At 42.1% G+C, this 12,941-nt stretch overlaps 1 protein-coding gene across 2 annotated transcripts in view; it reads right to left on the bottom strand.

Moving 5' to 3' along the window:
- FBXW4 (F-box and WD repeat domain containing 4) overlaps positions 1 to 9,610 on the bottom strand; it is a 129,259-nt gene extending 119,649 nt beyond the window's left edge. The window contains exon 1 of one of the 2 annotated variants that reach the window (XM_043989750.1): positions 9,111 to 9,610. In XM_043989750.1, the coding sequence (XP_043845685.1) occupies positions 9,111 to 9,439 (329 nt within the window). In that variant the 5' untranslated portion in view covers positions 9,440 to 9,610. The remainder of the gene's footprint in view (positions 1 to 9,110) is intronic. The other variant, XM_043989749.1, reaches the window with a different exon arrangement.
- Between the last annotated feature and the right edge of the window lie 3,331 nt (positions 9,611 to 12,941).

Below are 12,941 nucleotides of genomic sequence, written 5' to 3'. Positions count from 1 at the left end.
AAAACAATTAAAACCTAGCCTGCCACATATGATATTAAAACTGAAAAACAAGCAAAGGACATTGACCTTTAGAAGCAACTTAAAGCATATTATCAAAGAAATGCATGACTGAGAAAAAAAATGGGTTGGTCAAGAGAACTGAGGAAGGCCTCCAGCATGTTTGATGGACCCCCTGGTGAAAATCTTATAGGAACATGGACAAAAGCCCCACTGAATGGGAAGGCATAGATGAGCTATGTGTTGGAAGTAATATCCACCTTCATGAAATTATAAATCCACTGAAGTACATAGATAGATAGATAGAGCCACAAATATGGATATATCCACAGATATGCATTAATACTTCAACAATCTTTTTTCAGAGATACAAATTACTCTCACCATTGGTATAAATTCCAATTTCCCCACCTCAGCCAACAATCTTACTATGGCAAAATATTCATCACTTAAAGAACTTCTTAGCTAGGGTGGTTCTAACATCAGCTCCACACTAACAGAGTAAATCATTTTGTTTGTTCATTTTTTCAGTCACATCTGACTCTTCGTGACCCCATTTGGGGTTTTCTTGGCAAGGACAATGGAGTGGTTTGCCATTTCCTTCTCCAGCTCATTTTACAATGAGGAAACTGGGGCCACCAGGGTTAATGACTTTGCTAGGGTCACATAGATAGTCTAAGGCCAGATTTGAACTCAGGAAGATGAATCTTCCTGACTCCAGGTCCAGTACCCTATCCACTACCCTTACATACTCACATGTACCTTCCACTAAAATCCACTCAAATACCTTATTAGACAAGAAGATAGTCCTGGCTCCTCAAAGGCTATGCCAGTGAAGCACAAATCCTGGCAGGTCCTACCAAGCTGAAAAGGTTTCTGGTACAGGCCCAATAACAAACTGTTTATCTCTTGTCTAAGGATTAGCCTAGCTAAGTTTAAGAAGACTCATCATGAGGATGACCACAGAATGATGAATTTTTCAGCCCCAGAAATGCTTTTTGTTTGTTTGTTTGTTTGTTTTGCGGGGCAATGGGGGTTAAGTGACTTGCCCAGGGTCACACAGCTAGTAAGTGTCAAGTGTCTGAGGCCGGATTTGAACTCAGGTCCTCCTGACTCCAGGGCCAGTGCTCAATCCACTGCGCCACCTAGCCACCCCCAGCCCCAGCAATTCTTGAAAGGTCATCTACTAAGTACCCTCAAAGACCACTACTAAGTTATAAAAGGGTTGTAAATTAGTTAACTCTGATTTTTAGGTTAGAAAGGACACAGCAGCAAAGAAAATAGGGCTGTATAAGGAATGCCTGTATCAAGCACAGACATCACTGTATAGGCATCCCTAATACTGGTGCCACCACATCTACCCAAACCTCCCCTCTCATATTTTCCCTTTCAACTGTACCATAAACTCTGTCCCTAAAATTGAACAATAATGCCGAAAGTCTGGCAGAACATTTTCTGGACTAAAGAATTCATCTTTTGAAAATCACCTTTGGTCTTTGGGACCAAATGTGAATAGGAATAAACACAAAACCTGCTCAATTCCAAAAAGGAAGAACTGAAAGAGTCCATACATACTTCTTACCTCTACAGAATGGCATGAATATAGGACTGCTTGGGAGGAGGTAGGGTTGGGACAGGCACCACTAATCCTACTATTTTTAAAATTCTATTGCTATGACATATTTTAATCTTTCAAGCAGATTTTTAGTCTAAATGATTAGGCTTCAAATTCATTCTTTGGCTCTACTAAGCTGGCTGTGGGAATAGAGAGAACATATGCCAGTTGCTGTCCAAAAAGCTTTTAATGTCTTCAGGACATTACGATAAAGTCAAACAACAGGCAAGATAAAGGAGGAATGAGAAGTTCTCCTTTAATACATGTGTTCTGTAAGGGAATTCCCTTCTAACTCACTGTGTACATTATTAGAGAACTTCATTACCTCACCAACATGCCCTTCCAAAATAAAAATTCAAAGAAGCCTGAGAAGTTAGGGTTTGGGCATTAGGAAGGATGGGTGGAATAAGGAGAGTGGAAAGAAGAAAGGAACTTGAGGCAGAGCTAAAAGGCAAAAAGTCCATCATTCATTACAATGAAACAGCTTTCCAGGAAAAAAAAAACTCAATATATTTACTATAAAACAATTTCATTTCCCCCTCCCTTCTATTACCATCACCTGCCTCCCCCCCCCTTCATCCCACCCCAAAATCCCATAGCTTGTAGATTTCCTCTCATTCTTGGCAGTTACTAGGAGAAACATAATACCCCCTTTGGGTAGCTCCCACCAGCTGCTTAAGAGGGGAGGGGAAGCTATCCTTCTATGCTACCACTAGAAGAGACCATCCCCAGACTCCTTCCAAGAACATTACAATCAGTGACCATTAGCCCCCTGAAATCAGGGGGCCACTGGCAATGCAGTCCCAGAAGCAACACCAACCCTCAATCCCAAAAAATCTGCTTTCAGCCTGAGCTCTTGTTCTTCTTTCCCAGCTTACACTCTGAGTCAGAAAGCATTCTTTTCACTCTATTTCAAACCTGACAGGGCAGTGTATATACTTCTAACAATTAGTGGTCAGAGTGCCATTTGCTAGGTTTTTCTAACCAACTGTTTCCAAGTTGGTTACCATATAGCAAAGTGAGATTCAACATCAGTCCCTTCACTCCCAACTTCTTGCTGTTCAGATAACAAGAAATCAAAAGCCTCAAAGCAAATAGTCACTTCCATATCATCTCTCTTCATCCATCTATCCCCAAACATATGTAGACACCTAATACAACCCAAATACTCTTCAGCCTCTAAACCAGGCAACAGAGAAGAACAAGACATCCAGTTAGCCCTCAACCTCTCAGCAAAGACCACCAACAAAGAGGTTCATGAGTGTCAACGGTGGGTAGAGGCAGTTTTTCTCTATGCTAGACAGAAACTGAACAGAGCCTCCTGCGTCATTTCCCAAAGGCAACAGCCGGAGTTGAGTGAAGACCGTGAAAACTGTACAAGAGCTGGAGAAGAAAATATAATGTAAGGAATGATTCTGAATCAGGGGCAGAGAAAGGAGGAGGGATGAACTAGGTGACCCCAAATGTCTTTTCCATCTCTAACTCCTATGATTCTTTGACCTCCAATTTTGTGCCCCGCACAAAGAATGGAAAGTCAACAGAAGAGGTAGTGTTTTGAAAGTGCCTGGCAGTCTGCTCTTGTCATTTAGTTGCTGCCTCTTGTATTTTTTAAGGTGTCTCTGAGCCTTGTCTTCATTTCACAGTTGTCACCTTTCTCAGTAGTCTGAGCTCGTGTCAAATACCAAAAAAAAAAAAAAGAGAGAAGAAGAAAAAGAAGAAAAAGAAAGCATAAGAGAAGGAATGTGCTGGCAATTAATTGTAGACTAAAAAGGGGCAGGCACTGAGACCAATTGGGTGGCCTGGACTTCCAGGGAGGGCAATTTGAACAGAGAGAAGCAGGTTAGATGAAATATGGAACTGACTTGTAAGCTAAGAAAAGAATGGTCAAACCTCTTTCAAAAGGTAAACTCTTTATCCAGGTAGTCTTCTGCTTGTCTGGAGATAGCTGCTGGTCATCTAGAAGGGAGGTGACCTATCTTGGGGAGGAAGGAGCCCTGCTGTTTGTTTTTCAGTGTGTCTGTTACTATTGGCTTGAAGTGGGAGTTGAATCTGAGCTAATGCTTACAACTATACAGGTCTGGTCAAGAGAAAGAGACTTCTTCAACTTGGAATTGAACCAAAACTTTGGATTCACTAAGAATTCAATCTTCTAACAGGTGACTTACTCCTATGCAAATTCTGAAATACAGGTAAAAATCTATTATCCATTAAGCACAGTTATTCTTTGGTTGGTTGGTTCTACTGTGTTAAGATACCCAGGGTTTTATTAAAGTATGTGTCAGGGGAGCTTATTTATACATACATACATACATACAATTAATATCACACTTTGGATTCAAAACTCAACTTCCCATCTTCTTAGCTCTAAAAAATTTATAACTTCATTTCTCCTAAACTTCTCAAATTTTTATAGAAGTCCAATTTCAAGAAGAATAATCTACACACCCATACATCTCTTTTAGTTTCAGCCCAAAACAAGGGCTGAATTATTCTGAGCCAAATCAGTTTCAGAGTTATTCTAGGGTTTGGGGGTTTTTAATTTAACTGGGAGATAGGAAGAAGAAATACAAGGTATTAAATGTTTCTACATCATGGACACTCAACTTTTCCTTTATTCCAGACATTTCCCCGTGAAACTTATTCCTACTCTGGTCTCAATTAAAAAAGAAACCAGCAGTGGATAAAGCACCGGCCCTGGATTCAGGAGTACTTGAGTTCAAATCCGGCCTCAGACACTTGACACTTACTAGCTGTGTGACCCTGGGCAAGTCACTTAACCCCCACTGCCCCGCAAAAAAACAAAAACAAAAAAAGAAACCAAACAAACCACAGTCATGAACCAAGAGTAATTGTATTCAAAAAAATAAAACGAAAATGTAGGAGAATTTTCAAAGCAGTTGGGATTCAGATAGAGGGGACAAAAGAAGATGGAGAAACAAGAAAGATAACTGTCCCCACCCTCTTCATAAAATCAGAGATGGAAAGGACCTCAGACACCATCTAGTCCAACACCTGCCTGACCAAAAATCCCTTTGACAAGTGGTCATCAGGACTAACTTGAAAACCTCAAGTTAGAAGGAAACAACTATCTCCTGAGGCAGTCCATTCCACTTTGGGACAGCTCTAATTGTTAGGAAGTTTTTCCTTACATTGAGCTGAAATTTACCTTTCTGGAACCCACTGCTCCTCGTTCTTCCCTCTGGGGCCAAGCAGAACAATTCTTCTTCCACATGACAGCCTTTCAAATATGTGAAGACAATGATCACACTCCCTACCTGAAGTCTTCTTTTTCTTCTGACTAAAAATCCACCAAAATATGTGGCTTTCTAACTGGAAAAGCCTTAAGGAGGGTTGGCATTTTTTTCCTCAGAATTTTAGAAGAGGCCTCCTCCAGAACCTCATTTGCTTTCAGAGGTACTTGACTCACTGGGCTGTTTCCTGCTTTCACAGGTGTATTGTTTTATTTATTTTGAGCATGTAAACTGAACTCTGCTTTTATTAACTCACAGAAACTATTAAACAAGGCCTTTGCAAAAAACAAAAAAACAAAACAACAGGGACACCTAGGTGACACAGTGGATAAAGCACCAGACCTGGATTCAGGAGGACCTGAGTTCAAATCCAGCCTCAGACACTTGACACTTACTAGCTGTGTGACCCTGGACAAGTCACTTAACCCCCATTGCCCCGCCAAAAACAACAACAACAACAACAATAAATACAGCCATAATAAACCAACTCCTTGGATGAACTGGCCCTCTTCAGCAGGTAAAGCACTTTTCAGTGTCCAAGTCATAGAAGTCTGGTGATTTTTCTGAGAAATACTGGTTAGATTCAAAAGTTAACCAGACAGCAAAGTCTTCTGTATTTTGAGATAGGAAGAGAAACTTTATGCTGGGTTTTTTTTTCAAATTGCTCTTAGGTTCAATTATTTTAAAAACAAACAAACACACAATGCTTATCTGTTTCTATCTCTTCACTCTGAACGCTAATCATCACTGAAATGGATACCCCAGTCACAAAGAGTTCCACACATTCAGTCTCAGTGCAGGAATGAAGGCATTAATGAATGAATGAATGAAGGAACATTAGAGTTAAATACAATTTAGTAACTTTACTATCCAGCAGTTACATCTTTTTAAAAAATGTTTCACTGATGTTTTCAGTATTTTGACACCACAGTCATTGCCCAGTAACAAACCTATTCTCCACTCCTTACATCTTTACTCAACTCTAACACACTTGTCTTGGAAAATTGGCCTAGTGGCTTCCAAAGTACATTAAGATTAAAATTTGGACTTGAAAAAACTGTAGGTTTTTTGCTTGTAGTGTTTGCTTTTTGAGGGGTTTTAATTGTGGACTATTAAGTTTCTAAAATCCCATATATTTATCAACTTCCTTAAAATCCTAATCTTGCTTGTTAACTCTTTAGAGTTTCCAGGTACTTATTTTCTTCTTCCACCTGTTACTTTGGCCTCCGATTATGAGCTCTAGTTAAATTTCAATTTCTGGTTCTAGTGCACTAAACCAGGCTGATTTCCCAAATTCCTAGGGGAAAACTAAAAAAGCTGCTATAAGAAACATTTCCTTAGCTTTGATTATTGTATTCAAAATACTTCTATTCCCTAATGTTTCATAATACCGTCAAAAAAGGACCAAACGAAACTGATTTCAAACTAGTAGGAAAACTTTCAGAGTCCACCAGGAAAAAAAAAAATATATATATATATATATATATATATATATATATATATATCTGCATATTGTGAGGTACCTATGATCAACAATGTTCACTGTTGGGGCAAGAACTCAAAAGGAGGCAAATTATTTGTTTCGGGTTTTGTGGGTTTTGTTTTTTTAAGTGCCCAAAATGCCTCTAAGCACAATAGTAAGGCCATTAACAAATCAAAAGGAGTCAGAGCAGTTCATCTTAATCAACAGAGCCATGATCAGTTAGAACAACCAAACAGCTACTTTGCCCTGGGCCGGAAGGTCAGTAAACCAGATCCCCCTGTGATTCCTTGAGGCTAAGAAACAGGGTACCTTAAATTGAGAGCCCAGGCCCACAGATACCATTGTAGTAATTTGAAGTAACTCCACGTACCCTAAAGAATCAAGTCAGGTAAGAAATTAAGCACCTTGCTTACTTCCCTCTTCCCACCTTCCAGAAACACTCCCAATCCTCAACTTTACTAGATAGGCTGATATGAAGAAGAAACAAGATACTTAAAAGTTATCAAATTGAACAAGACTAAAGTTTTGCTTTTGTGCCATTAAAAGGCATTCACTTGTTCTCTTAGGGGGAAAATGACACAATGTATTAACCAGATGTCTCACTCTACCTTCACAGAGGTATGATTCTCATTGCATACTGAAACTTAGGGAAGACCACAAGCCTTTTTTCTCCAAAGACAACCACCTCTGGCAGCTTATCATCCTCCTGCAGCTGTCCAGAAACAGACCACACTGATAAACACTCTTCCCCACCTGTTGTAGCATATATGACTCTTCCCCTCAACCCAGAAAGGAGCACTGACCTTGCTCTTGATCAAATACTATATTAAAACAACTTCCCTGGGAGGCCAGAGATACCTCACCATAGAACACAGGACCCAACTAACAAATAATAATGCCATAATCAGTGCCCAGTATCTAGTATAGTTCTTGCACATAGTAGGCACTTTAATAAATATCAATTAGATTGAACTACAGCACTTTAATACTGACAAAGTTTATTTGGCTTTCATAATACCTACTCTGTCTTAGTCTTTTCCCTTTCAGAAGTATATTGAATAGGAAAGAAAAATAAAGCTAGCATTTTCAAGCCATCAGTTTAACTCCCTGAAAGGAAAGAAAGCCAACCCTTGTCTTGTATCTGGCTCCAGTCATTTTTGTCAGCTTTTCTTATGGGTAATCTTAAAAAAAAATGTTTTAGTTATTTATATGGGACAGGGCAATTTGAAAGTGACACCCCCCCCCCCAAAGGTTGGACACCACTCTCCACTCAGACCAGCCCAACTGAAAGGTCACAGATTTCCATGTTCAGGATTTCCATGAACGTCCAGGAACCACTTTTTCCAATTATAGGCCTTAGAATTAATTCCATTCTTCCTGCCCTCTCCTCTTCAAGCACAGACAAAACTGCAACATAAAGTACATATCTTTTAGTAGCATGTGTAACCTGTCCTAGGCCACAAGCAGGCATCCCATTCATCTTCTTTGTCCTGTTGGATACCAAGGTGTGGCCCAAGAATAAATTTTCTCCTTCAGCCTTCTAATTCTGCCTAAGCCTGGAACCAGAAGACAAAATAAGATAGCTGTAGAGAACTCCCTATGGTCCAAATTCACAAGCTATACTCCTACTACAGCTATTACTTCACATCTTACTATATGCTCCCAGCTTGTGAAAATATTTAAGGGCTCCTTCTTAATCCACAGCTAAATTTGTAATGCTAGTAAATGATAACACAGATACTATACCCCACCACCACCACCACAGACCCTAGAACCACTTAAAACAACGAAGGAAGCAATGGGCCCAGAGAGCTGTAACTGGAACAACGTGAGTATCTCACTGAGAGAATGAGTCCTAAGGAATCTTTTAAGTTAGATATTATTTGAAGGATAAGCTAAGAAAGGAAAGATTATTTTTAGGTAAACTCAGAGAGGACTATAGTGAAAATCATCTCAGAAAGGGTTGGGGGGGGGGCATCTAAAAGAGGCAGTTATTTTAGGATAATCTCAGGGGTTAGCTGCATTTAAAATGATGGTGCAGTGTGGGGTAGAGTGCTGGGCTTGGAATGGAAAAGACCAAAATTCAAATCCAACCTCAGACCCTTAGTAGCTGTGTGACCCAGGGCAAGTCATTTAACTTGCATGCTTCTTCATCTGTTACATAGGGATAATAACACCACCTACCTCCCCGGGTTGTCCTGAGGATAAACTAGGATGTTTGTAAAGCACTTAGCGAACCTTAAAGCACTATATGAATGCTATTGTTGTTATCCTCATCTGGGAAATATTTTGAAGGGGATCTCCAAAGAAGACGATACTTTTAGAGACTCTCAGAGGAAATTAATTTAAATGTTCCTGATGGGTGGATGAGGGTATTCTAAGGGGGATATTTGGGGAAAGTCTCGGGCCACTGAAGGGATCACTGAGCGGGTTATTTTGAGGAGGGGCTCACTCATGTGGCCAGTGGAGGGAAGGGTAAATCTAGGGGATTTTAAGGGAGGGTTCACTGGGCGGGGGAGGGGGGGTGCCGTTTCCACACCTCTGAATTTAGGGGAACGACAAACACACCAGGGGGACAGCGGGGCTGGGCCCTGATGGCTCCCTAGCGACCACATCCACCCACCCACCCCCGCCAAGCCCAGCGCGGGGGAAGGGGGGCGGGGGCGCGCGGGGAGGGTGCAGCCAGAGTGGGCCCCGCATCCCCGCTCTTTCCCCAGACCTGGGCCCGAGGCCGGGGGGGGGGGGACGGGGCGGGCGCGCTTACAGGTCTGTGCCGTGCCGAGTGAAGCCGGAGTTGAGGCAGGCCCGGGCGATGGGGCGCCACAGCAGGTCGCGGCTGGTGAAGCGCTGCAGGCGGCGGGACACCTGGCCCAGGCGGCCCAGGGCCTGTGAGTCCAGGTAGGAGCAGATGAGCAGCAGCAGCTCCTCGGGCAGGCGCCACAGCGGCGGCCCCGGGCCAGCCCCGGGAGGCCAGGCCTCTGCCTCCTCCGCCTCCTCCGCCCCGGCCCCGACCGCCTGCCCAGCCTCGGCCTCCCCGTCCGTGTCTGCGTCCGCCGCCTCGCCGTGGGGGCCTGGGGTGCCCCTCCTCCCCATGAGACTAGAGCCCAGGCCCGGCCGACGCGCCGCCGCCGCCGCTCACACCTAGCCGGAGCCGGAGACCGAGCCCGAGCCCGAGCCGCGGCCGCCGCGGGGGGAAGGGGAAGGCGAAGCCATCCTGGCCCGAGTCACATGGGGCGGCGGGAGCCCGGGCCGCCGCCGCCGCCGCCTGTCAATCACCGCCGCGGCCCCCCCACCCCCACCCCCAGACCGGGGACTCCGGGCCCTTAGCCAGAGGGCGGGGACTGGGCCCCGATAAGCCAGGCCCTGCCCAGGTGCAAACCCCACCCCCCCAACCCTGGGCAGGTTAGTAGTAAGGACCCCCCAAAAAAATGTGACCCCAGGTCCCCTCAGTCGCCCTTGAAGGTGACCTTCTATTGCCTCGGGCATGTGTCTGTCTGTCTGTCTGTGTGCGCGCGCGCGCACGCGCGCGTGTCGGAGGGAGGAGTTGGGAGGGGGGAACACATCCATTCCACTCCGGCCCTACGTCTGAGGCCCCAGAGGGTTAGTGGGCCCTGTGGTTAGTTCTCTTGTGTAGTTCTCAGACTGCTCTGCCAATATTTTTCATCTAGTCCTAACTCCCCCTAGCTGTAAGCTCCTTGAAGGCAGGGACTGTCATATTCATCTTGGTATCCCCAACAACCCTAGCACAGGACATTGCCCTCACGAAAAGGACTCTTAAAGAATTTAGTGAATTGAACTAGTCCCCTGGGCAGAATTCTCAGACGTGGTACAGGATGTCTCAGCTGCGGAGGATAATAACTAGATCTTCCTGAATAGTCTTCTTGTGGTTGGGATACTGCAGAGAAAAGACTGTGAGAACCGGGATACAGAGGTCAGGATTCTTCAAACACAATCCACTCAGTTACCTGGGATGACCCCAGAATCTTCTCTCCCCACTCCAGTCCCTGGACAACAAAATTAAAACAAAGCCTAGAGATTCACTTAGGTCAGGTAAAGGAAATGAGTCAACTAGGACTGAAGATCACACATGTGATTGAGGGCTTAAAAAAATATGTATGTGTGTGTGTGTGTGTGTGTGTGTGTGTGTGTGTGTGTGTATACTCCAATACCAGATATTTGAAAGTTTTACATTATATGCTATTTTATTTTCCCTGTAGATTGAGAGTCAGCTATATCATAGTTACTGTACCTCTAGAAATGCCACTACTCCCAGAAAGGTTAACCTAGCAAAACAGCCACATTTCTATCATACTGCTTCATATAGCATGTGTGATTAGTCAGCTAGTCAGAGTGCAGACCTGGAATCTGGTAGTGTCACAGCTCAGTTTTTGATCTTGGAAGTGAAAAAAAAACCTAAACAAAAACTTTAGCCTTTCAGTGTCCTCAATCTGTAGTGAAAATAATACCTGCCTCTTCCTTACTTTGGGGGGATAAACTAGATGATCCCTGTAAAATGCTTTGAACTACTCCAAGAAAATTCCAAATAATCATCATAGGTCAAATTCCATTATAAGAAATACCTTTACAACAAAACCCTTTGCAGTAGAAATGGTTTTACACAACCCAGCCCAGAAGGTTGTCTCCTTATTTAAGGAAATATTCAGTACAACAAAATTCCAGTACAACCAAAGAATTCAGACAAGCCCTTGAAGACTTTTAAAGAAATTTGACATATTACAAAGCCATGAAGGTGGGATAGCTTCAAACTGAGGCAAAACAAAAAGTCTACTAACTATGCTGAGATACACATTAAACATATTCATATTTCCAAAGTGGTTTTGCTGTAGTTATTATAACAGTTTTTCATATAATAACACAGAGCAGCACATTCTCATTGTGCTGGAATTAGTGACCCAGAAAGTATATCCAGTCTAGTTCAAATGAACAATTCATGATCAGAAGAATACAGGGTCCTTAATTCCAATTATTCATGATCCATCTTTATGAAAAAATGACCATCATTTTTAAAAATTAAAAATTTCCATCATGACTAATGCAGAAATATGTTTAATGTGATTGTACACATATAACCTATATCAGATTGCTTGCTATCTTGGGGACGGAGGAGGAGAAAAATTTGAAACTAGAAATCTTAGGAAAACAAATGTTAAAAATTAAAATTTTCCTGTCTTGTTCTCACAAAACTAAAGAACAAATTAACCATTTAGATTAGAATTTTAAATTTCAGGATTTTTTCCAAGGAAGGGCAACCATGTTCTGAAGACAAGAATAGAAACTCCACCAGAAAATGTTAATAGTAGCAATATTTTCTCTTTAACATAGTAAGTACAAAATTTATGTGTCAAAAATACTACATACACATCAACATTATGTGTTGATCAACTGTGATAGACTAGATTCTTCTCACCAATCCAATGGTACAAGAAAGTTCCAAAGACTTATGATGGAAAAGGCTCTCCAAATCCAGAAAAAAAAAAAAAAAAGGAACTGTGGAATATGGACACTGATTGGACCATAATATTTCTTTTGTTTTGGGTGCTACTGTTTTTCTTTTTTTGAGGCTTTTCCTTTTTGCTCTGATTCTTCTCTTATAACATGACTAATGCAGAAATATGTTTAATGTTATATATATACTATATATATGTGTGTATATATATATATAGTATATATAAAACCTTTATCAGATTACCTGCTGTCTAGGGGAGGGGGGAGGGAGGGGAGGGAGGGAAAAAAATTTGAAATTGGAAATCTTATATAAACAAATGTTGAAAACTGTCTCTACATGTCAACTGGAAAATAATAAAATACTTTTATTTTTAAAAAATACTACATACAGAGAACAGTTTTTCAGCATGAAAACAGGCTTAATGTCTATTTTGCCTCAGAATTTTCCTCCTTCCTTTCCCAGTCCATTTCTTCCATCAATATAGTTCAAGTCTAGAAATGTTCTGTAGCCAAGTAAGTTGGGGGAACACTGTATTATGCAATGAGAATGGGGGTGGAGAATGTGGCTTAGCCCCTCAAAGCCCCTCAAAGTTTGGCTCACCTCAAAGTAATTTCTCCATGATTTTTTTCCCTCCAAAAATCCCTCTGGGGTTTAAATCAAGCTGGGAAAGGTTTGTTCCCTCCAAAAAAAGGATTTTCTTTTGTCCTTTTTAGGGGGTAGAAGGTTGGAGAAAATAATGTGGCTAAAGACCTTGTCACGAAAGTAAATCTCCAACTTCTACTCAAGAAATTTACTAAAAACAGTTATGCTTTCGGAGAAAGTAAAGACATTAATATCTTGAAAAAGAGAATACTTTAGCCTTCAAAATATCTATAAGACAGAAACAAAGAGAAAATTGATCAATTCTCTCTTTTATGTTCTCTCTCTCTCTCTCTCTCTCTCTCTCTCTCTCTCTCTCTCTCTCTCTCTGGCTTGATTGATCTCTCTGTCTCCCTTTCTCTGTCCTTCCTTCCTTCCCCCCCTCCTCCCTCCCTCCCTCCCTCTCTCTCTCTCTCTCTCTCTCTCTCTCTCTCTCTCTCTCTCTCTCTCTCTCTCTTTCTCTTTCCCTCTCTGGTTGTCTCTCCCTCC

Source organism: Dromiciops gliroides, chromosome 2 (assembly GCF_019393635.1).
Source record: "Dromiciops gliroides isolate mDroGli1 chromosome 2, mDroGli1.pri, whole genome shotgun sequence".
Taxonomy (NCBI): Eukaryota; Metazoa; Chordata; class Mammalia; order Microbiotheria; family Microbiotheriidae; genus Dromiciops; species Dromiciops gliroides.
The sequence above is the reverse complement of the archived record's forward strand: the minus strand, read 5'-3'. Positions and strand labels throughout refer to the sequence as shown.